Below are 24,686 nucleotides of genomic sequence, written 5' to 3'. Positions count from 1 at the left end.
AACTACCCTCTGTGGCAGAGAGTTCCAGAGATTCACCACTCTCTGTGTGAAAAATGTTTTCTCATCTCGGTTTTCAAGGATTTCCCCCTTATCCTTTTTGCTGTGACCCCTTGTCCTGGACTTCCCCAACATCGGGAACAATCTTCCTGCATCTAGCCTGTCCAACCCCTTGAGAATTTTGTAAGTTTCTATAAGATCCCCTCTCAATTTCCTAAATTCTAGAGAGTATAAACCAAGTCTATCCAGTCTTTCTTCATAAGACAGTCCTGACATCCCAGGAATCAGTCTGTTGAACCTTCTCTGCACTCCCTCTATGGCAATAATGTCCTTCCTCAGATTTGGAGACCAAAACTGTACGCAATACTCCAGGTGTGGTCTCACCAAGACCCTGTACAACTGCAGTAGAACCTCCCTGCTCCTATAGGGTGATGTCACGAAAGGTCATAGATCCTCACCCACGTGACCGCAAAATCCAACTGGGGTACAAACGTCACTTCCAGTACATGTTATTGATGCTGAAAACGCGGAGTTTCAAACCTGTTAAAAACCGCGCAAACGGCCCGTTTTTGAGCTGTAAATAACTGTGCGTCGGGGTGACCGCGAGGCACAATTATCTTAGTCCAGAAGATAAAGAAAAACGAAGCTAAATACAAGAGGGAGCTGGAGGGGCAAAAACAGCGGAAGTGTTTAGTGTTTAAACATTGCCGCATCCAGTTAAATTTCAGATATTTCCGGTGCCCCGTGAATGAAGCTGACCCCATGGGAATTAATAATCATGAAGTTTCAATGTCTATACTGCACATGCGAGTTGGGCTTGTTGATAATGAACAGGTCTCATTTGTCATAATTGCGAGTCTGAAGAGGCAACTGCAGCCATATTCCTAGACTGTCTCGCTTGTACTGTGCAGTATAAACTAAACTCATCCAACCTTCTTGTAAATGGTCCACAACCCCACGTTTCGGAACCAGACCCACCTACCGTCATGGCTACCGGTGGCTATACGGTCAGCCCAAAAGGCCCCCGATGTGGGTTCGATTTCCATCCTTGATTGGAACGTAGGGCTGCTGGTGTATGTGGACCCATGTATTTCCAGGTGCATGGTAACTCCCAGCCGGCACCTGTTCCTCGGACATACTTCGAATTCAGAGTCAGTTGCCAACTGACCCCTCGCAGTTACCTTTGCAGAAGGGAATTTTGTAGGCAGCCCTGAAAAAGGTGCCGCCACGGGCTCTCGAGGAGACCTGCGCTGATATGGCCCTCCCTGGCCAATAGGATGGGTAAAACGTCCGAGGACGAACCCATATCGGAGGGGCCCTCCTGGCCTGACTTCAGTCTAGGCCTTTCAGTCTCCTGCTCTTACCCTCCTCGGGCAGCCGGAGTCTGAATTCGCCGCCGGCTACCCGCTCTTCTCCGGTCCTAGCCGTGTCTTCCACACGGTCCCCGTAGCTGGGGTGTCCCCCAAGCACGGATCTACCCGCAGCTTTTGCACGGGTCCCATAGCTGAGATTTCCCCCAAGCACGGTTCTGCCCGTGGTCTTCCACGGTCCCCGGGGCTGAGGTTCTCCCCAAGCACGGTTTTACCTGTGTTCTTCGCAAGGTCCCTGTAGCTGAGGTTCCCCCAAGCACGGTTCTGCCCGTGGTCTTCCACGGTCCCCGTGGCTGAGGTTTCCCCCATGCACGGTTCTACCTGTGTTCTTCGCAAGGTCCCTGTAGCTGAGTTATCCGCAGTCTTCCCATGGCCCCCGAGGTTGGGTTATCCCCAGTCTTCTCACGGTCCTTGAAGCTGGGTTATTTGTTGACTTCCCACACTCCCTGTAGCTGGGTTGCCCGTGGTTTTCCCGTGGTCTCTGGTCGGATTATCCGTGGTTTCCCGTGGTCTCTGAAGTCAGGTTACCTGTGGTTTTCCCGTAGCCTCCAAAGTCGGGTACCCGCTGTCTTCCCCGCGGTTTCGGAGACCGGGTTACCCGCGGTCTTCCCCTGGTCCCGGAAGGCAGGTTACCTGCAGGCTTCTGAGGTTCCGATGTCCCCGCAGCCAGGCTTCTTCCTGCGGTCGGCATTCCCCACGGCCCTTGTAGTTGGGACCTAAACTGCTGGCGAAACTCAGCGGTTGCAGCAGCATCTATGGAACTTTGTAGCAGGGATCCTTGCAGTGTCGGGAGCCGGGATTTCCCCTTTGAATGCTCCCTCTGTTTGGGGCTTCCCCCGAGCCGGCTTGGCTAGCAAACGGGGATTCCCAGCGATTCTGTCGGCTTCGGGTATCCCCGCGGTCCCTGATAAAGGGCTTTCCCGCGATTCTGTGGTCGGCTTGGGATATCCCCGCGATTCGCCCCCCCCCCCCCCCCCCCCCCCCCCCCCCCCCCCCCCCCCCCCCCCCCCCCCCCCCCCCCCCCCTCCTTTGATATGAAGTAAGACTGGATAGACTCGGCTTGTACTCGCTAGAATTTAAAAGATTGTTGGGGATCTTATAGAAACTTACAAATTTCTTAAGGGGTTGGACAGGCTAGATGCAGGAAGATTGTTCCCGATGTTGGGGAAGTCCAGAACAAGGGGTCACAGTTGAAGGATAAGGGGAAAATCTTTTAGACAGAGAATGGTAGCACTCTGACCCAAAATGTAGGGGAGAGAGAAAAAGACAATAAACAGAGAATAAGAGAGGGTGGGTTTCTTAAATGTGTATATTTTATTGCTAGGAGCATTGTAAGAAAGGTGGATGAACTTAGAGCCTTGATTGACACCTGGAAGTATGATGTTGTGGCGATCAGTGAAACATGGTTGCAGGAGGGCTGTGATTGGAAACTAAATATTCCAGGATTTCGTTGCTTCAGGTGTGATAGAATTGGAAGGGCAAGAGGTGGAGGTGTTGCATTGCTTATCAGGGAAGATATTACAGCAGTGCTTTGGCAGGATAGATTAGAGGGCTCGTCTAGGGAGGCTGTTTGGGTGGAACTGAGAAATGGAAAAAGGGGTAGCAACACTTATAGGGGTGTATTATAGACCGCCAAATGGGGAGCGAGAATTGGAAGAGCAAATATGGAAGGCGATTGCAGATATTAGTAGCAAGCACAAGGTAGTGATTGTGGGAGATTTCAATTTTCCACACATAGACTGGGAAACACATTCTGTAAATGGGTTGGAGTTTGTAAAATGTGTGCAGGATAGTTTTTTGCAGCAATACATGGAGTACATTTAAAGGTGAAATTTTAAGAGTGCAGAATCTTTATGTCCCTGTTCGGTTGAAAGGAAATAGTAAAAATAGGAAAGAGCCATGGTTTTCAAGGGAAATTGGACACTTGGTTCGGAAAAAAAGGGAGATCTACAATAATTATAGGCAGCATGGAGTAAAAGAGGTGCTTGAGGAGTATAAAGAATGTAAAAGAATCTCAAGAAAGAAATTAGAAAAGCTAAAAGAAGATATGAGGTTGCTTTGGGTAAGGTGAAAGTAAATCCAAAGGGTTTCTACAGCTATATTAATAGAAAAAGAATAACGAGGGATAATATTGGTCCATTAGAGAGTCAGAGTGGACAGCTATCTGCAGAGCCAAAAGAGATGGGGGAGATATTGAACAATTTCTTTTCTTCGTTATTCACCAAGGAGAAGGGGTCACAGCTTAAGGATAAGGGGGAAATCCTTTAGAACCGAGATAAGGAGAACTTTTTTCACAGAGAGTGGTGAATCTCTGGAACTCTCTGCCACAGAGGGTAGTTGAGGCCAGTTCATTGGCTATATTTAAGAGGGAGTTAGATGTGGCCCTTGTGGGCCAAGGGGATCAGAGGGTATGGAGAGAAGGCAGGTACGGGATACTGAGTTGGATGATCAGCCATGATCATATTGAATGGCGGTGCAGGCTCGAAGGGCCGAATGGCCTACTCCTGCACCTAATTTCTATGTTTCTATGATATTGAATTATGTGAGGTAAGGGAAACAAGTAGAGTAGCTATGGAAACTATGAGATTCAAAGAAGAGGAAGTACTGACACTTTTGAGAAATATAAAAGTGGATAAGTCTCCAGGTCCGGACAGGATATTCCCTAGGACATTGAGGGAAGTTAGTGTAGAAATAGCAGGGGCTATGACAGAAATATTTCAAATGTCATTAGAAATGGAAATAGTGCCGGAGGATTGGTGTACTGCGCATGTTGTTCCATTGTTTAAAAAGGAGTCCAAGAGTAAACCTAGCAATTATACACCTGTTAGTTTGACGTCAGTGGTGGGCAAATTAATGGAAAGGATACTTAGAGATAATATATATAAGCATCTGGATAAACAGGGTCTGATTAGGAACAGTCAACATGGATTTGTGCCTGGAAGGTCATGTTTGACTAATCTTCTTGAATTTTTTGAAGAGGTTACTCGGGAAATTGATGAGGGTAAAGCAGTGGATGTTGTGTATATGGACTTTAGTAAGGCCTTTGACAAGGTTCCTCCTGGAAGGTTGGTTAAGAAGGTTCAATGGTTGGGTATTAATGGTGGAGTAGCAAGATGGATTCAACAGTGGCTGAATGGGAGATGCCAGAGAGTAATGGTGGATGGTTGTTTGTCAGGTTGGAGGCCAGTGACTAGTGGGGTGCCACAGGGATCTGTTTTGGGTCCACTGTTGTTTGTCATGTACATCAATGATCTGGATGATGGTGTGGTAAATTGGATTAGTAAGTATGCAGATGATACTAAGATAGGAGGGGTTGTGGATAATGAAGTAGATTTTCAAAGTCTACAGAGAGATTTATGCCAGTTGGAAGAGTGGACTGAAAGATGGCAGATGGAGTTTCATGCTGATAAGTAAATGGTAGGTGTAGATGGTTTATGCATGCAACCTATAATGTAGCTACCTCATCACCATTAACACGCCCCATCATATCAGTATAACTATGATATCCTCCCCTTGCTTCCTCCCATTTTGGTCCCGGTATGCCTGTAGGCTGGATGCAGCCAGTGCTGGGACGTGTGTACCATGTGCTTTAATAAACGCTTTAGTAAAGGTTACAGTGTGTCAGACTAAGCACCTTTACATGGTGTCAGCTAGTTAAACTCGCGCCTCCCGTTTACCGGTTTTCTTTTCATTGTTACCCTGCGTTCCCTGTTTGGTCTTCCCTTGAAATGGCTTCCTCGTGCCGAAAACCATCTCCCCTTGTCTTTAATGCTGACATTGCGGAGCGATGGGCTACTTTTGTGATGGATTACACCCACTTCGTTAACATTGTGCACAGGAATGACCCAGCTGCGGTCAGAGCCTCCCTCCTGCTTAACCTGGCAGGTCCTGATGCCATGAAGAGAGCTCAGGCTTTCGTCTACGATCCAGCTGTTCTGGATGCCAACGGCCAGCCAGTCGAGCCAGCTGAATCTGCCGATGACCCGGTATGTCTTTTGCGCAAGTTTGCCTAGATTTGCGACCTGCCCTCCAACCGCATATTGGAGCGGGCTCGGTTTTTCTCACGGAAGCAACAGCCGGTTGAACCTGTCGGGTGTTTCATCGCTGACCTGCGCTACCTTGCTCAGCGGTGCCGTTTTGAGACCATGTGCGACCAGCTCACCAGGGACATTCTCGTTACTGGCATGTTGGACCAGAAATTACATGCTGATTTGCTGCAGCGGCCTGACCTGACCCTGACTCAGGCAAAGCATGCGTGCCGCATCGCCGAAGTGGTGACTCCTACACAAGGGCTGAGGGGATCTGACAGCCAAGCCGTGCATCTGACTGGCGTTGCAGGGCCACGCCGTATGCAGGACAACTCTCGCCTTCCAACGCGGCCCGCTCGTACATCTCGGGACCCGCGGTCTCAAAAGTGTCCTAATTGTAACTATGTCCACCCCGTGCAGTCCCAGTGCCCGGCTCTCGGCAAATCCTGCAATTTCTGCAAAAAAATGAACCATTTTGCAGCTGCCTGCCGATCCCGTGGGAATGTGCCACCAGCTACTAGGCGAATCCTAAACAACCTTCAGCAAGTTGATAGCGAGATGGATTCTCAGTCCTCTGTCGACACTGCCCCCGACTCTGAGCTCGGATATTCCATGGGAGAGGCAAGTGTTTACACAGTCCTTCACAGCCGATCTCACCTCCCCGATCCTTCTGTGCTCATTACGGTGAACAACAAGTCATTCTCTGCTAAGCTCAACACGGGTGCAAAGGTCAACGTTATGTCAACATCGCTTTTCCACCAGATAAGGAATAATGAGCTGTTGACTGCCGATCGCTCTGTTTTGCGTGCCTATGGGGGAGAGGAGCTAACACCTGTGGGGAGGGCGACCTTCCACTGTGTGCTGCAGAAATCATCCCGTGACCTGTCGTTCTTTATTCTGGATTGCGACTGTGTCACTTTACTGAGCAACCAGGCCTGCCAGGATCTCGGTCTGGTATCTTTCGACCGGACGGTCCACGAGGTACAAGCTGTGATGGATCCGCTATCTGAGTATCCGGACCTTTTCGACGGCAAGCTGGGGAAGCTGCCGCTGGTGTATAAAATTGCAACTGACCCCTCCGTGGTGCCTGTGATCCGCCCGCCACACAGAGTGTCGTTCGCCATGAAGGGCAAGGTGGAGGCTATGCTGAAGGATATGGTTGACATGGGAGTGCTGGCGTCTGTCAGTGAGCCCACCGAGTGGGTCTCCACCATGGTCGCCACGATGAAAAAAGGAAAAAATGAGATACGGGTGTGCATCAACCCCAAGGACTTGAACTTGGCGATCAAGCGGCCCCACTACCCAATGAGGACCGTTGAAGATGTCGTTGCCCAGGTCGGACAAGCCACGGTGTTTTCCGTCCTCGATGCCAGGAGTTCATTTTGGCAAATACCCCTGGACAAACGCCATCTTCGAACTGCCTGCCCCCACGGATGTTGCCAGTCTACAGCGCTTCCTGGGCATGATCAACTACCTGGGCAAGTTTATCCCTGACCTCAGCGAGTTAAGCGCACCCCTGAGACAACTTACTAAAAAGGACATTGCTTGGTCCTGGTTCCCACACCACCAGCAGGCTTTCGACCTACTGAAGAAGAAGCTGGTCAGCACACCCACTCTGAGGTTCTTTGATTTACATCGTCCTGTGGTGGTGACGTGCGACGCTTCACGTTTCGGTCTGGGTGCTGCTTGCCTGCAGCCGCATGATGATGGTTCTCTGCAGCCGGTCTCCTATGCCTCTAGGACCATGACGGACACGGAGCAGCGCTATGCGCAGATAGAGAAGGAGCTGCTGGCAGTTGTGTTCGTTTGTTCAAAGTTTAAAGACTTCGTCTTTGGCAACAGGTTCACTGTGGAGACGGACCACCAACCCGTGGTGACGATCCTAAACAAGCCTATCCACATCGCTCCAGCAAGGCTACAGCGGATGATGCTGCAGCTACAGCGGTTTGACTTTAAAATCGTCTACAAAAGGGGCACCGAGATGCATGTGGCGGACGCGCTGTCCCGGGCCCCCCGGACCTCATGTGACCAGCACCCCTTCGAGCAGGATGACCTACAGGTGCTGAACGTGAACTTCGTCCCTTCCAAGCAGCTCCAGTGCCTGGTTGAGCACACCGCCAACGACCCCGATCTGCAGCAGCTTGCCGCTGTCATCAAGCGTGGATGGCCTGTCAAACGCAACTCTTTACCTGCTGGCGTTCACCCCTTCTTCCTGGTTCGTGATGAGCTGGTGCTCATCGATGGCATTATCATCAAGGGCCACAAAGTGGTCGTCCCTGCCTCACTGTACGGCTTGTACTTCAATGCTGCCCACATGGGGCATCCTGGGGCCGACGCCACCATCTCGCATGCCCAGGAACAGTACTATTGGCCTGGCATGGCGAAGTACATCAAGGCCAGAGTGGCCTCCTGCCCGGACTACAACTCTCTTGCCCCGCATCAGCAGCGTCAGCCGCTGCTACAACAGCCTGCCCCTGACATGCCATGGTCCTCGCTGGCTGCCGATATATTTGAATGGCGTGGGAAGCAATACCTCGTTTTAGTAGATTCTTACTCAAGCTGGTTCGAGGTGGACCTTCTCCCTGCCATCACCTCGGAGATGGTCATCAGCAAGCTCCGTCGACACTTCGCCACGTTTGGTTCTCCCGTTCAGTAGCAGACTGACAACGGCCGGCAGTTTACTAGTGCTGAGTTTAAAGCTTACGCTGCGAAGTGGAACTTCAATCACTACACGAGCAGCCCGGAGTACCCGCAGAGCAATGGACTAGCTGAACGCGCTGTGCGCAGTGCAAAGCACCTGCTTGAACAATCCTATCTCTCGAATGGTGATTTCTACCAGGGTCTGTTGAACCTTTGGAATATCTCCAGGGACAGTACCATGCGATCCCCTGCCCAACGGCTCATGTCCCGCGTCATTCGCCCTCCGATGCCGATCGCCCAACAGTCTTTGGTGCCCAGGGTCCTGCAGCCTTCTGCCGTCCAGCAGCGGATTGCTCAGAAGCACGAAGTCCAGCGCCGCTCGCACGACAAGTCCTGCCGCCCCCTATCCCCACTGCTGCCTGGCCCGGTCGTCCGCTTACAGACGTCTACCGGTTTCTCCCGGCTCGCTACCGTGGTTGGGGTCGACGATTCACCGCGTTCCTACTTGGTGGACTATGAGGGGACTATCTACCGGCGTAGCCACCAGCACCTGTTGGTGGTCAACGAGCCAAAACCACCTCCTGCTGTTCCTTATTCACCTCCATCGCATGTTGAGCCCCCCTCCAATAACTTACCCACTGCCCGCTGCATGCCACGCTCGGCTCGCGTGCCTCGGCTTACTCCCTCTGCTCTTCCTGGTTTCGCCTCTCCGGCCCGCTCGCCCCCTGACAGTCCCTCTCTCTCTCCGACTCCTGTTCATTCTACCCCTTCTGTTTCACCTGGTGCACCTGTGCCTCCCAGTTCTCCTTACAAACTGGGGTCCCCGCCTGCTTTTTCCCTCCCACCTGTTCCTGTTCCCGTTCCACCTCCTCTTCTTTCGGGTGGGGAGGGTGAAGGTGCTGTGCGCACTCGCTCGGGTCGGATTGTCAAACCTCCGGCTCGCTACGGAGACTTTGTTTAGCTTCGCAGGTCCTATATAATTAACCTGCTACTATTGTAACTTTGTTTAAATTGTAAGGGAAAGGATGTAGATGGTTTATGCATGCAACCTATAATGTAGCTACTTCATCACCATTAACACGCCCCATCATATCAGTATAACTATGATATCCTCCCCTTGCTTCCTCCCATTTTTGGTACCGGTATGCCTGTAGGCTGGATGCAGCCAGTTCTGGGACGTGTGTACCATGTGCTTTATTAAAAGCTTTAGTAAAGGTTACAGTGTGTCAGACTAAGCACCTTTACAGTAGGGAATTGAAGAATGCAGGTGAACAGAGGTATCTGGGAATAACTGTGCACAGATCCCTGAAAGTGGAATCTCATGTAGATAGGGTGGTAAAGAAAGCTTTTGGTGTGCTGGCCTTTATAAATCAGAGCATTGAGTATAGAAGTTGGGATGTAATGTTAAAATTGTACAAGGCATTGGTGAGGCCAATTCTGGAGTATGGGGTACAATTTTGGTCGCCTAATTATAGGAAGGATGTCAACAAAATAGAGAGAGTACAGAGGAGATTTACTAGAATGTTGCCTGGGTTTCAACAACTAAGTTACAGAGAAAGGTTGAACAAGTTAGGGCTTTATTCTTTGGAGCACAGAAGGTTAAGGGGGGACTTGATAGAGGTCTTTAAAATGATGAGGGGGATAGACAGAGTTGACGTGGATAAGCTTTTCCCACTGAGAGGAGGGAAGATGCAAACAAGGGGACATGACTTGAGAATTAAGGGACAGAAGTTTAGGGGTAACATGAGGGGGAACTTCTTTACTCAGAGAGTGGTGGCTGTGTGGAATGAGCTTCCAGTGAAGGTGGTGGAGGCAGGTTCGTTTTTATCATTTAAAAATAAATTGGATAGTTATATGGACGAGAAATGAATGGAGGGCTATGATCTAAGCACAGGTATATGGGACTAGGGGAGAATACGTGTTCGGCACGGACTAGAAGGGTCGAGATGGCCTGTTTCCGTGCTGTAATTGTTATATGGTTATATGGTTATTCTTGCCATAGAGGGGGTACAGAGAAGGTTCACCAGACTGATTCCTGGGATGGCAGGACTTTCATATGAAGAAAGGTTGGATAGACTTGGCTTGTACACGCTATCATTTAGAAGATTGAGGGGGGATCTTATAGAAACTTACAAAATTCTTAAGGGGTTGGACAGGCTAGATGCAGGAAGATTATTCCTGATGTTGGGGAAATCCAGAACAAGGGGTCACAGTTTAAGGATAAGAGGGAAATCTTTTAGGACCGAGATGAGAAAATCATTTTTTACACAGAGAGTGGTGAATCTATGGAATTCTCTGCCACAGAAGGTAGTTGAGGCCAGTTCATTGGCTAGATTTAAGAGGGAGTTAGATGTGGCTAAAGGGATCAGGGGGTATGGAGAGAGGCAGGTATGGGGTATTGATTTGGATGATCAGCCATGATCATATTGAATGGTGGTGCAGGCTCGAAGGGCCGAATGGCCTACTCCTGCACCTATTTTCTATGTCATATGCTGAGAGAATGGAGCAGCTGGGCTTGTACACTATGGAGTTTAGAAGGATGAGAGGGCATCTTATTGAAACATATAAGATTGTTAATGGTTTGGACACAATTGGCAATAGGTGCAGGAGTAGGCCATTCAGCCCTTCGAGCCAGCACCGCCATTCAATGTGATCATGACTGATCATCCCCAATCAGTACCCGTTCGGTGGGGGCGCTGCACTGTCAGCAGCGCGTTAGCTTTTTCAACTTTTTTAATTTTTTTGGTATGTTTTAAAGTATGTTTTAATGTTCCTTCGTGTGTTTTGTGTGGGGGGTGGTGTGGGGGGGTGAGGGGGAAACCATTTTGGTCGCCTCCTCCAAGGAGAGGCGACTTTTTCCAGGTCGCCTCCCCCGTGGCCTAACAGCGAGGATCGGCGCGGCCTTTCCCGGAGACGCGCCCGGGGCTCGGGGCTCCGGCGGCGGGTGCAGCGTGGACTGTCAGCACGGAGCTGGGGCTCGCTGGAGGGGAGCGCTCCGTTCCGTTGGCCCGCAGCAGACGGCAGCCTGAAGCCGCGGTCTGCACAGCTCCAGCTGGCGCGGCGTCTACAGCCCGGGATCCCTCGTGGGGGACCCGGGGGGAAGAAGAAGCTTCCACCGCCGGCCCGCGGCCAACTTCTACCGCGGGTCCGGTATGGACTTAACATCACCCCTGGAGGGGAGCTTCGACCGCCGGCCCTGCAGACTGCGGTGCTTATGGCTGCGACGTGGAGGGAACTTTAAATCTTCGGCCGCCGGCCTATACCAACTAAAAGCTGCGGTCTCCGGTGGGGATGAGCCGACTCTGGACTTACCTGGACTTGTACCTTGTCCTTACCATCTGGACGCCCACAGCGACTGCTGCGGAGGGTTGAGGTCCCGACCACGGGGGAAAATGGAGGAGGACTGGCCAAATTGTGTGCCTTCCACCACAGTGATGAATGCTGTGGTGGATGTTTATGTTAAAATTTTATTGTGTTTTTGTGTGTGCCCTTTATCAGTGTATCGCTGCTGACATATCATTTCACTTGCACTTTTTGTGCAATGTGACAAATAAACCGTTGTATTGTATTGTATTCCTGCATTCTCCCCTTATGCCGACTCCGTTATCTTTAAGAGCCCTATCTAGCTGTCTCTTGAAAGCATCCAGAGAACCTGTCTCCGCTGCCCTCTGAGGCAGAGAATTCCACACTCACAATTATTTGTGAGAAAAAGTGTTTCCTCATCTCCGTTCTAAATGGCTTACCCTTTATTCTTAAACTGTGGCCCCGGTTCTGGACTACCCCAATATTGGGAACACGTTTCCTGCCTCCAGCGTGTTCCTTCTTCAGTTGTACAGAGCCCAAGTGACACCACACCTGGAGTATTGTGTGCAGTGAGGATGATCAGCCATGATGTCATTGAATGGCGGTGCTGGCTCGAATAGCCGAATTGCCTACTCCTGTACCTATTGTTTATTAGCTTGGACAGATATCCAATGTGGTGCTGTGCCCAGATAATACATCTCTATGTTAATACATTGTTTCAATGATTAGTATAAACCAAGCTTCTCAGATTTTCCACACTTTATTCTGCTGGGAAAATTCTCTTTTAAATGTGACTCTGTTTTTCAGCAAATTTCCAATTTTCATTTACGAATCAAATTTGACTAATTTGGGGTGAGGAGAAACTTGCTTTATTTGTTACGTAAGACACAAATGCGTCAAAACTGTCTTCAAAAAACACATTAAAATGCTTTTAAGTTTTGGGGCCAGTCTGCTGGTTTCTCCAGCTTATGTGCCACCTTGTCAAATTTGGTCTCTAAAAAGCAGTTAACAACAAAATTGTTAAAAGTAAACCAAGGCAATCTTTATTAATTCGTCAGACGGGAGTGGCAAGATCTACAATGAGCACAAAAGTTGCTCAGTGCTTCTCGGGCTCAACTCTCAGAACAAAGGAAAGTTAGCACAATTATACATTTTTCTTATCAGTAAAACACTCCTACCAAGTCTGAATATGGCATGACTGAAAGATTTTGTAGCCTTTCAGAATATAGGAAAAGCTGGGTCCAAATCAAGCTCATCCAATAACAAGTTATTACTTATCTCTGGAGCGTCAGCTATTTTTTTTATCAATCTAGGCTTCTTTATGGCCTTGAAAGAAGTACATGTTATTACGCAGGCTTCCATCTTAATGTCTTTATTAAAAAGACAACCTGTCCTCCATATTGTGTTCCATATAATTTGCAAAGTCATTCAGACTTGGGACCGAGCCATTCTTTTGTTCTACTAGACCATGCTTTTGTAGAAGAACAGCTCCATTTTAGATTTGATTATTAGCTCTTTCAACCTCACTCTGGCAATGGAGGAGGCCCAGGACAGAAAGATCAGTGTAGGAGTGGGAAAGGGAGTTAAAATGGTTGGCAACCGGGAGATCCAGCAGGCCTTGGCAGACTGAGTGGATGTAGGGTGAAATAGTCTAGATACAAGGAGAGAGTGGGTGTGTGAGAGGTGTGTGAGAGTTTGTGAGAGAGCCTATGTGAGAGAGTGTGTGTGAGTGTGCATGTGTGAGTGAGAGTGTGTATGTGAGAGAGAGCAAGAGAGAGAGGGAGTGTGTGCGAGAGAGAAAGGGAGTGTGTTTAAAAGAGAGGGAATGCACGTGTGAGAGAGAGAGGGTGTGAGAGAATAAGAGAGAGGATGTGTGCGCGAGAGCAGGAGAGGTTGTGTGACAGACAGCAAGAGAGGGGTGCTTGTGTGAGAGGGAGTGTGTGTTTGAAAGAGGGTGTGTATGCGAGATAGAAGAGAGAGAACAAGGGCGAGGAAGTGAATGTGAGAGAGAGGGACAGAGAGAGGGGGGTGGGAGAGAGGAGGGGGGCACGAGAGGGTGGAGTGGAAGAATTTGTACGAGTGGGTGGGAAAGTAGGGGGAGAGGGGAGAGAGATCAGTTCCATTGTTTAAAAAGGGTTCTAAGAGTAAACCTAGCAATTATAGACCTGTTTGTTTGACGTCAGTGGTGGGAAAATTAATGGAAAGGATACTTAGAGATAATATATATAAGCATCTGGATAAACAGGGTCTGATTAGGAACAGTCAACATGGATTTGTGCATGGAAGGTCATGTTTGACTAATCTTGAATTTTTTGAAAAGGTTACTCAGGAAATTGATGAGGATAAAGCGGTGGATGTTGTCTATATGGACTTCAGTATTTGACTAGGTTCCACATAGAAGGTTGGTTAAGAACGTTCAATTGTTGGGTATTAATGGTGGAGTAGCAAGATGGATTCAACAGTGGCTGAATGGGAGATGCCAGAGAGTAATGGTGGATAACTGTTTGACAGATTGGTGGCCGGTGACTAATGAGATGCCTCGGGGATCTGTGTTGGGTCCACTGTTGTTTGTCATATACATCAAGGATCTGGATGATGGTGTGGTAAATTGGATTAGTAAGTATGCAGATGATACTAAGATAGGCGGTGTTGTGGATAATGAAGTAGATTTTCAAAGTCTACATTTAGGCAATTTGTAAGAGTGGGCTGAAAGATGGCAGATGGAGTTTAGTGCTTATAAGTGGGAGGTGCTACATCTTGGCAGGACAAGTCAAAATAGGACTACATGGTAAATGGTAGCGAATTGAGGAATGCAGTTGAACAGAGGGATTTAGGAATAACTGTGCATGTATATGGGGTGGTAAAGAAAGCTTTCGGTGTGCTGGCCTTTATAAATCAGAGCATTGAGTATAGAATGTTCAAGAAGGAACTGCAGATGCTGGAAGATAGAAGGTACACAAAAAATTGCTGGAGAAACTCAGCGGGTGCAGCAGCATCTATGGAGCGAAGGAAATAGGCGACTTTTCGGGCCGAAACCCTTCTTCAGACTTGTCCTGCCAAGATGTAGCACCTCCCACTTATCAGCATTAAACTCCATCTGCCATTGAGTATAGAAGTTGGGATGTAATGTTAAAATTGTACAAGGCATTGGTGAGGCCAATTCTGGAGTATGGTGTACAATTTTGGTCGCAAAATTATAGGAATGATATCAACTAAATAGAGAGCGTACAGAGGAGATTTACTAGAATGTTGCCTGGGTTTCAACAACTAAGTTACAGAGAAAGGTTGAACAAGTTAGGTCTTTATTCTTTGGAGCGCAGAAGGTTAAGGGGGAACTTGATAGAGGTCTTTAAAAAGATGAGAGAGATTCAAACACGAGGACATGATTTGAGAATTAAGGGACAGAAGTTTAGGGGTAACATGAGGGGGAACATCTTTACTCAGAAAGTGGTAGCTGAGTGGAATGCGCTTCCAGTGGAAGTGGTGGAGGCAGGTGCGATTTTATCATTTAAAAATAAATTGGATAGGTATATGGACGAGAAAGGAATGGAGGGTTACGGTCTGAGTGCCTGTAGATGGGACTAGGGGAGAATAAGTGTTCGGCACGGACTAGAAGGGCCGAGATGGCCTGTTTCCATGCTGTAATTGTTAAATGTTATATGGTTATAGAGGAATGTATATGTGGAGCTTTAAGTGACATTGGTCAGGTAGCATTTGAAGTGTTGTATACAGTTCCGGTCACTCCATTACAGGACTGATGTAGAGTCTTTGGGGAAGGTGCAGAGATGGTTAACGAGAATGGTTTAAAAACATGGCACTACAGATGCTGGTTTACAAAAAAAGACACAAAATGCTGGAGTAACTCAGCGGGACAGGTAGCATCTCTGAAGAGAAGGAATGGGTGATGTTTCGGGTCGAGACTGAAGAAGGGTCTTGACTCGAAACCTTACCCATTCCTTGCAGCATTTTCTGTCTACCTAAACAGTGCCTATCCACGTGGTGGTATGCCAACAGGCTGGAGGATTGGACAAAGGCCTTGCCACAGAGCGGGCAGGTGAAGGGGCGCTGGTCGGTGTAGACTCGCCGGTGCTCCAGCAGGTGGTCAAGGCGGGTGAAGTCCTTACCATAGGACGGGCAGGGGAAGGGAAGCTCACCGCTGTGGGTACGCCGGAGCTGCCACAGGCTGGACATGCGGGTGGAACCCTTGCCACACTCAGCGCACACAAAGGGTCTCTCTCTAGTGTGTATCTGCTAGTGCTCCCGCAGCCTCCGTGCTCTCATGAAACGCTTGTCGCAGTGGGAGAAGCCGCTCGATGGCGTGGGTACGCCGGTGCTGCCGCAACCCCCGCAAGCTGTCAAATGCCTCACAGCAGTACGGGCAGTCGTAGGGTTTACCACTGGTGTGCACGTCCTGGTGAGACAGGGCGTGGGAGGCCACTGCAAAGTGCTTTCCACACACCGGGCTGGGGAAGGGACGGTCGCTGGCGTGCACCCGCTGGTGTGACAGCAGGTTGTGGGAGCGGATGAAGCCCTTGCCGCACTGGGTGCAGGTGTAGCGGCGCTCGTCGGTGTGGGTGCGCTGGTGCTCCAGCAGGCGTGTGGAGCGGGTGAAGCTCTTGCCACACTGGGCGCAGGTATAGGGACGCTCGCCAGTGTGGGAGCGCTGGTGGAACAGCAGGTTGCTGGAGTGGGTGTAGCCCTTGCCGCACTGGGTGCAGGTGTAGGGACGCTCGCCGGTGTGGGTGCGCTGATGCTCCAGCAGGGAGTCGGAGCGGATGAAGCCCTTGCCGCACTGAGTGCAGGTGTAGGGGCGCTCGTCGGTGTGGGTGCGCTGGTGCCTTCGCAGCCCGGTGGAGCGAGTGAAACCCTTGCCACACTCGCCACAGGTGTAGGGGCGCTCGCCGTTGTGGGTGTACTGGTGCTCCAGCAGGTATCTTGAGCGAGGGAAGCGCTTGCCACACTGGGCGCAGGTGTAGGGGCACTCGCCGGTGTGGATGCGCTGGTGCTCCAGCAACCTGCTGGAGTTGCTGAAGTCCTTGCCGCATTCGCTGCAGGTGTAGGGCCGTTCCCCGGTGTGCACGCGCCTGTGCAACCTCAGCTGCGTGAACGACTTGAAGCCTTTGCCGCAGTCGGAGCAGGTGAAGGGCCTCTCGTCGGAGTGCACGAGGCTGTGCTTCTGCAGGTTGTCGTAGCATTTGAAGTTCTTGCCGCACTCCGAGCAGGTGAAGGGGCGTTCTCCCGTGTGCATCCGCCGGTGGGTCTCCAGCAGGCCTGGAGTCAGACAGGCCTTGCCACACACGTCGCACTCATAACACTTCTCCTTCTTGTGCCCTGTCATGTGTTCCTCCATCGAAGATCAGCCCGTCGAACCTTAGCCCGCACGCTGAGCAGATGGGGGGGGTGGGGCTCACCGGCACCCAGGCCACCCTCAATGGCCGCTCACGTCCCCATCTTTCCGTCCACAGCAACGGCTCCTAAATCTTGCAGGAGGGGAACACAGAGGGTCAACAAGCTGGCAAACAGGACATTACTTGCACATATTGGGTGCGTTTATGGTGGAGGAAACCGTTATATAATTCTGAGCGGCACAGTGGTACAGTTGCTGCCTCACCTCCTGAGACCTGGGTTTGATCCTGACTACGGGTGCGTCTGTGCGGAGTTTGTACGTTCTCCCCTTGATCTGTGTGGGTTTTTACTCCGTGTGCTCCGGTTTCCTCCAACATTTCAGACGTTCAGGGTTGTAGATTTATCGGCCTCCGCAAAATTGTTAAATTGTTCCAAATGTGCGTAGGATAGTGCTAGTGTACGGGGTGATCGCTGGTCGGCGCGAATTCCGCGGGCCAAAAGACCTGTTTCCGCGCTGCATCTCTAAACTAAACAGTCACTGTGGATTGAGTTGAGGAATTGCAAAGGCAAGAAGACACTAATTGGTGTTATCTACAGACCCCCAAATAGTAGCCCGAATGTAGGGTGTAAATTGCAGCAGGAGTTAAAACTAGCATGTAACAAAGGTAATGCCACTGTGCTGATTGGGGATTTCAATATGCAGGTAGACTGGGAAACTCAGGTTGGTTCAGGACTCCAAGAAAGAGAGTTTGTAGAGTGTCTCCGAGATGGATTCTTAGAGCAGCTTGTAATGGAGCCGACCAGAGAAAAGGCAATTCTGGATTTAGTGTTGTCCAAGAGAACTCGAGGTAAAGGAACCACTTGGAGGTAGTGATCATAATATGATTAGTTTTAATCTGCAATTTGAGAAGGAGAAGGTTAAATCGGAAGTGTCAGTGATGCAGTTGAACAAAGGGGACTATAAAGGCATGAGAGAGAAGCTAGCCAAGGTAGACTGGAAAGGGATCCTAGCAGGAATGACGGTGGAACAGCAATGGCAGGAATTTCTGGGCATAACCCGGAAGACGCAGGATCATTTCATTCCAAAAAGGAAGAAAGATTCTAAGGGGACTAGGAGGCAATCGTGGCTGACAAGAGACGTTAGGGATAGAATAAAACTAAAAGTAAAGATGTATAACACAGCAAGGAGTAGCCGGAAGCGAGAGGATTGAGAAACTTTCATAGGACAACAGAAGGAAACAAAATGGGCAATACATGCTGAAAAGATGAAGTACGAGGGGAAGCTGGCCAGGGATGTAAAGAAGGACAGTAAAAGCTTATTTTGATATGTTAAGGGAAAAAGAATAGCAAAGTCAAATGTGGGTCCCTTGAAGGCAGACACGGGTGAAATTGTTATGGGGAACAAGGAACTGGCAGAAGAGTTGAACAGGTACTTTGGATCTATTGGATGTAGTGTATCTAGACTTTCAGAAAGCCTTTGATAAGGTCCCGCACCGGAGACTGGTGACTAAATTTGGAGCACATGGTATTGGGAGTAGGGTATTGACATTGATAGAAATTTGGTTGGCAGACCGGAAGCAAAGAGTAGGAGTAAACAAGTCCTTTTCAGAATGGCAGGCAGTGGCGAGTGGAGTGCCGCAAGGCTCGTTGTTGGGGCCGCAACTATTTACCATATATATTAATGTTTTGGAAGAGGGAATTAGGAGCAACACGAACAAGTCTGTGGATGACACAGAGCTGGGTGGCATGTGAACTGAGAAGAGGATGTTAGGAGGTTGCAGGGTGAGTGACTGGGCAGATGCAGTATAATATAGATAAATGTGAGGTTATCCACTTTGGTGGCAAAAACAAGGGGACAGATTATTCTCAATGGGGTTAGGTTATAGGTAAGGGGGAGGTGCAGCAAGACCTAGGCGTTCTTGTACACCGGTCACTGAAAGTTGGCTTGCACGTACAGCAGGCAGTGAAGAAAGCTAATGGAATGTTGGTCTTCATAACGAGGATTTCTGTATCGGAGTAAAGAGGTTCTTCTGCAGTTGTATAGGGCTCTGGTGAGACCACATCTGGAGTATTGTGTACAGTTTTGGTCTCCTAATTTGAGGAAGGACATTCTTGTGATTGAGGCAGTGCAGCGTAGGTTCACGAGATTGATCCCTGGGATGGCGGGACTGTCATATGAGGAAATATTGAAAATACTAGGATTGTATTCGCAGGAGTTTAGAAGTATCTTATAGAAACATATAAAATAATAAAAGGACTGGACAAGCTAGATGCAGTAAAAATGTTCCCAATGTTGGGCGAGTCCAGAACCAGGGGCCACACTTGGAATAAAGGGGAGGTCATTTAAGACTGAGGTGAGAAAAAACGTTGTCACCCAGAGAGTTGTGAATTAATGGAATTCCCTGCCACAGAGGGCAGTGGAGGCCAAGTCACTGGATGGATTTAAGAGAGAGTAGATAGAGCTCTAGGGGCTAGTGGAGTCAAGGGATATGGGGAGAAGGCAGGCACGGGTTATTGATAGGGGATAATCAGCCATGATCACAATGAATGGCGGCGCTGGCTCGAAGGGCCGAATGGCCTCCTCCTGCACCTATTTTCTATGTGAACCCCACCTGGTTCCCACCCCCTTCTAGGTATGTTGCAAAACGTACCTTCAGCGCAGTTCTGCCGCTGTCCGTGTACGTGACTTTGGCGCCTTTGAGAAGGGGGCGGGTTTAAAACGCGATTTTCTCTAGGCTGTTGAAATCGATGTTATTCAGCTTACTTAGCTGCTGACGAATAATCGCTGCGAAATTTGTTCGCTGCAGGTATTTTTAAACTAAATTGGGTTATTTAATTGTTATAGTAGATTAAAAATCATCCTTTAAAGCCGCTATAGTAAATATTATTTTCTGTATTAAATGTATCTTATATAATTTCCAAGAGTACGCCGCCACCTACGGCCGTCGTTTTTGGCCACCTCGCTCAGAGACCGCCTCCGCCGCGTGTGTGCCGAGGATTTTTCCCGTCGATGAAAATTGACAGAGATATTAATGTTTTTACAACATTCCCCATTCTCTCTGCTGCCCCTGCTGGAGGGAGGTGGAGCGACTATAAAACCAAGAAGTGGTGTGCCTCAATCAGTCTCTGCAAGTGGTGTGCCTCAATCAGTCTCTGCAAGTGGTGTGCCTCAATCAGAGCTTTGAATGACAAATGTCTACAGCACTGTGAGTACCCTTAATTTGGTTTGAAAATGAAAATATGGTTAGAGATAAAAAAGCACTGCCTGCAAATAGTTGTTTGGGTTTGGGTTGAAGTAAAAAGGCACTCTCTCCCCCCCCCCCCCCCCCCCCCCCCCCCCTCTCCTCTCCCCCCCCTCCTCCTCCCCCCCCCCCCCCCTCCCCCCCCTCCTTCTCTCTCCCCCTCCTCTCCCCCCTCCTCCCCCCCCCTCTCCTCTCCCCCCCCCCCTCTCCCCCCTCTCCCCCCCTCTCCCTCCCTCTCCCCCCCCCTCTCTCCCCCCCCCCCTCCCCCCTCCCCTCCTCTCCCCCCCCCCTCTCCCCCTCCCCCCCCCCCCCTCCTCCCCTCCCCCCCCCCCCTCCCCCCCCCCCCCTCCCCCCCCTCCCTCCCCCCCTCCCCCCCCTCCTCCCTCCCCCCCTCTCCTCTCCCCTCCCTCCTCCTCCCCCCCCCCCTCCCCCTCCCCTCTCTCTCTCTCTCTCCCCTTCTCTCTTCCACGCCTCTCTCGCTCCTCTCCCCATCCTCTCTCCCCCCTCCTCTCTCCCACTCCTCTCCCACTCCCCTCCCCCCCCTCCCTCCTCTCCTCTCTCCCCCTCCCCCCTCTCTCCCCCTCCCCTCCTCTCCCCCTCCCCTCCTCTCCACTGTCCCCCCTCCTCCCCCCGTCCTCAACCCCCTCTCCTCCTGTCCCCCCTCCTCTCCTCTTCCCCCCTGTCTTTCTCCCCTCTTTTTATCCCACTCCTCCCCTCCCCACCGTCCCTCCCCTAAACCCTCCTCCCCTCCACACACCCCTACCCCCTTCCCTGCTCTCCCCACCTCACCCCCTCTCCTCTCACCTCTCTCCCCCCCCTCCCCCTCACTCTCTCCTCCCCTTCACCCCCACCTTTCCCCCTCTCACCCACCCTCCCTCTTCTTCTCCTCCTCGCCACCCCCCTCTCCTTCTTGCCCCTCTCTCTGTGTCTCTGCCCTCACTCTCCCCCCCTTCTCTCTCCCCCCTCTCTCCTCTCTCCCCCCGCTCTCCTCTCTCTCTCCCCCCTTCTCTCCTCTCTCCACCCCCTCCCCTTCCCTCCCCCCCCTCCCCCCCCTTCTCGCTCTCCTCCCTCTCCCCCTCCCTTCTCTCCCCCCCCCCCTCCCCCCCTCCCCCCCCCTCTCTCCCCCTCCCCCTCTCCTCCCCCCCTCCCCTCCTCCCCTCCTCCTCCCCCCCCCCTCCCCTCCCCCCCCTCTCTCTCTCCCCTTTTTCCTCCCATCCCCCCCCCTCCCCCACCGTCCCTCCCCTAAACCCCCCTCCTCTCCACACACCCCCTACCCCCTTCCCTCCACCCTCCCTCCCCCTCCCCCTCCCTGCTCCCCACCTCTCCCCCTCCCCTCATCTCACACCCCCTCTCAGCACAACCCTCTCTCTCCCCCCCTCTCCCTCCTCTCTCTGTCTCCCCTCCTCCCGTCCCCCTATCCCTCCCCTCCACACCCCCTATGCTCTTCCCTCCACCCTCCCTCCCTGCTCCCCACCCTCTCCCCTTCACCCCCCCTCTCAGCACCCCCTCTCTCTCCCCCTCACTCTCACCCTCTCTCTCTCTCCTCCCCCACCTTTCCCCCCTCACCCACCCTCCCTCTTACCCTCCTCTCCATCCCACTATCCCTCTTGCCCCTCTCTCTGTGTCTCTGTCTCTCTCTCTGTCTCTGCCCCTCTCTCTCTCTGCCCTCACTCTACCTACCTCCGCCCGCCCCCGCCCCCCTCCCCCTCTGTAGATGCGACTGCAAGTTGGGGGCTATGCGTCAGTAGATACGGTTGTTATGAGGTAAAAGGAGCAAATTAATAATATTAATATAATATCAAGGGGGGTAATTAGCGTGAGTGTGGGGGGGAGGGGGGATAGTTACTGTGTATGACGCTGCATGACACCTCCCCCCCACAACCGCACGTTGGGGGAACAGACCTTGGTCTAGTATATATATATAAATTGGGCAACCACTGAATCACATGTATCTTATTTTGAGGCGCGATCTTTGTGAATTGACCACTTTTCCTTTGATTTCACGTGGTTAAAATAAAGCATTTCAGAACAAAGGAAGAAGCCACGAGGCTAGCAAGGGGCCATAAAGGGGAGTCATGTGACTAATAAGGGAATGTTAGCAAATGATTGGATATGGAAATGTAACAAGGGCGGGGCATGCTGATTTGAAAATGGTATAAGAAGCAACGATCCTTTGTCTTGGGGGGAGCGCGGGAGAAAGCTCCACGTGATTTGATGTGTGGAGAAGTAGCAGCCTTTATTTGCAAATAAAGTTTGAACTTCTTGAAGAATTCTCCACGTGATCTGAATTCATTTGAGCATTGGAAAACCACAACACCGCGAACCCCGACAACGGGACGGATCTCATGTAGGGGACAAGGCAAGGTAGGTTGTTTATTTTTACATTAAAAAGGGCTTCTTAAGATCCCTTTATACAACATTTTATGTTGCGAGTAGCTGACTTGGGGGCCCATTCAATCACGCAGTATCTTTCACGCCATATGGGTTTCAAATCCACCGCAATGGCAACGTTCTAAACCAGCGCGTTCCACAGAATCCCACTTGCAAGCTGATTTAAATGGCCATTAATTTACAGCAATGAAATTGAATTGAATCCTTCATTTGTCATTCAGACCTTTCGGTCTGAACAAAATGTCGTTGCCTGCAGCCATACATGTAATAATAAACAACACACAATAAACACAAATTAACATCCACCACAGTGAGTTCACCAAGCACCTCCTCACTGTGATGGAGGCAAAAGTCTTAGGGTTGCTGTCTCTTCCCTCCTCTTCTTCCTTTGCGCTGAGGCGATACCCCACCGGGCGATGGTAAGTCAGTCCCGCGGTTCAAGCTCCGCGGGGATCGGAGCTGCCACCCTCCAGTCCAGCGGACGCAGTTGTTGCCACGGGAGCTCCGGAAAACAGGCATCAACCTGTGACCCGCGAGCTCCCGACGATGTCATCCACTGGCCCGCGGCCGAGCCCCGGATTCAGGTCACCGCCGCCAGAACACCGCCTCAGCCACCGGAGCACCGTCTCCGCCCCGCTCCGGGCTGCCCCCACGGGAGCGCCATTCCAGCCCCGAGCCGGGCCGCCCTCACGGGAGTGTCTCAGCCCCGCACCGGGCCGCCCCCACGGAAGCGCCTTCCAGCCAGGAGCCGGGCCGTCCTCACGGGAGTACCTTCCAGCCCCGCACCAGGCCGCCCACATGGGAGCACCTTCCAGCCGGGAGCGGGGCTGCCCACACGGGAGAGCCTTCCACCCCGCATCAGGCCGCCCTCACGGGAGCGCCTTCCACCCCGCACCGGCCGTCCTCACGGGAGCGTCTCAGCCCCGCACCGGGCCGCCCACACAGGAGCGCCTTCCAGCCGGGAGCCGGGCCGCCCACACGGGAGCGTCTCAGCCCCGCACCGGGCCGCCCTCACCGGAGCGGCGAGTCGTGCCGCTGCCCGAACGCCGCCGCAGCTCGAAGACGGCCAGCCTCGCGTTGGTAAGTCCTGGCTGGCTCTACCTCCGGATCCTCGAGATCACTCGCAGGTTGGAGGCTGCCAGCTCCGCCATTAGGCCTCAGCTCAGACGGGGGAAGAGAAGGGGGATACGACAAGAAATTCGCATTCCCCCGAAGGGAGAGACAGAAATCTTTGAAGTAGTGAGGAGGTGTGCGACTGCCCTATGGCTACAGGTATGCATGCTGGCGAGAATAATTTCTCATCATTAATGGAGATTTACACTTATTATATGTTATTTACACTTTACCAGTTTATTTATTCATGTGTGTATATATTTATATCATGGTATATGGACACATTTATCTGTTTTGTAGTAAATGCCTGCTATTTTTTCTGTGTGCTGAAGCAAAGCATGAATTTCATTGTCCTATAGGGACACATGACAATAAACTCACTTGAACTTGAATGGCGGCGCTGGCTCGAAGGGTCGAATGGCCCCTCCTGCACCTATTTACTATGTGAACCCCACATGGTTCCCACCCCCTTCCTTGATTCACTTTGACCCCTCTCTCTCCCCCCAGTTCCCTTCCCCTCCCTGTCTCCATCCCCCTGTCTGTCTACATCCCCCTGTCTGTCTACATCCCCCTGTCTGTCTACATCCCCCTGTCTGTCTACATCCCCCTGTCTGTCTACATCCCCCTGTCTGTCTCCACCTGTCTACATCCCCCCTGTCTGTCTCCATCCCCCCTGTCTACATCTCCCTGTCTGTCTACATCCCCCTGTCTGTCTCCATCTGTCTACATCCCCCTGTCTGTCTCCACCTGTCTCCATCCCCCTGTCTGTCTACATCCCCCTGTCTGTCTACATCCCCCTGTCTGTCTACATCCCCCTGTCTGTCTACATCCCCCTGTCTGCCTCCTTCTTCCACTCACCAGGGGCCGGGGTTTCAGCGCCGCTTCATCTTCATCTTGTTCCCGCTCCTCGTCCCCCGCGCTCCAACCGTCAACCGTCAACCGTCAACCCCGCGCTCTCTCTCTCTCTCGCTCTCTGTCTCCCTCGCGCTCAGGCCCCGCCCCCGCCTGGAGGACCGGGCCGGAGGACCATCGGCGCTCGGCTCACCCCGCCTGGCCTGGAGGACCATCTGTGATCCGCTCGCCCGCCTGGAGGACCGCTGGTTCCCATCACGGAGTGATGTCACTCTGCTTGTATCTTTGCTCTGTATCGTCCCGTGTCCTTCACCCTCTCCATCCCAAACCTGGCTGTTCCCTCAATCCCTAGTACTAGGTGGCTGTGTGTGTGTGTGTGGGCAGATGTGGGTGTGTGTAGTCAG

At 51.4% G+C, this 24,686-nt stretch overlaps 1 protein-coding gene across 1 annotated transcript; it reads right to left on the bottom strand.

Annotated features, from left to right (window-relative positions):
* Nucleotides 1–12,215: 12,215 nt before the first annotated feature.
* On the bottom strand, nucleotides 12,216–24,429 carry LOC129694619 (zinc finger protein 239-like). Its single transcript, XM_055631350.1, has 2 exons — nucleotides 24,289–24,429; nucleotides 12,216–16,818 (listed from the first exon to the last, which is right to left on the bottom strand). The coding sequence occupies exon 2, from the start codon at nucleotides 16,686–16,688 to the stop codon at nucleotides 15,576–15,578; it is 1,113 nt and encodes a 370-aa protein (XP_055487325.1). The 5' UTR covers nucleotides 16,689–16,818; nucleotides 24,289–24,429; the 3' UTR covers nucleotides 12,216–15,575.
* Between the last annotated feature and the right edge of the window lie 257 nt (nucleotides 24,430–24,686).

This window comes from Leucoraja erinacea, unplaced genomic scaffold, assembly GCF_028641065.1.
Source record: "Leucoraja erinacea ecotype New England unplaced genomic scaffold, Leri_hhj_1 Leri_725S, whole genome shotgun sequence".
Lineage (NCBI taxonomy): Eukaryota > Metazoa > Chordata > Chondrichthyes > Rajiformes > Rajidae > Leucoraja > Leucoraja erinaceus.
Note: the sequence above shows the minus strand (reverse complement) of the source record. Positions and strands in the feature narration are given on the sequence as shown.

Coding starts and splice junctions, on each gene's coding strand:
- LOC129694619 (XM_055631350.1), bottom strand. CDS start 16,688: ATGGAGGAACACATGACAGGGCACAAGAAGGAGAAGTGTTATGAGTGC.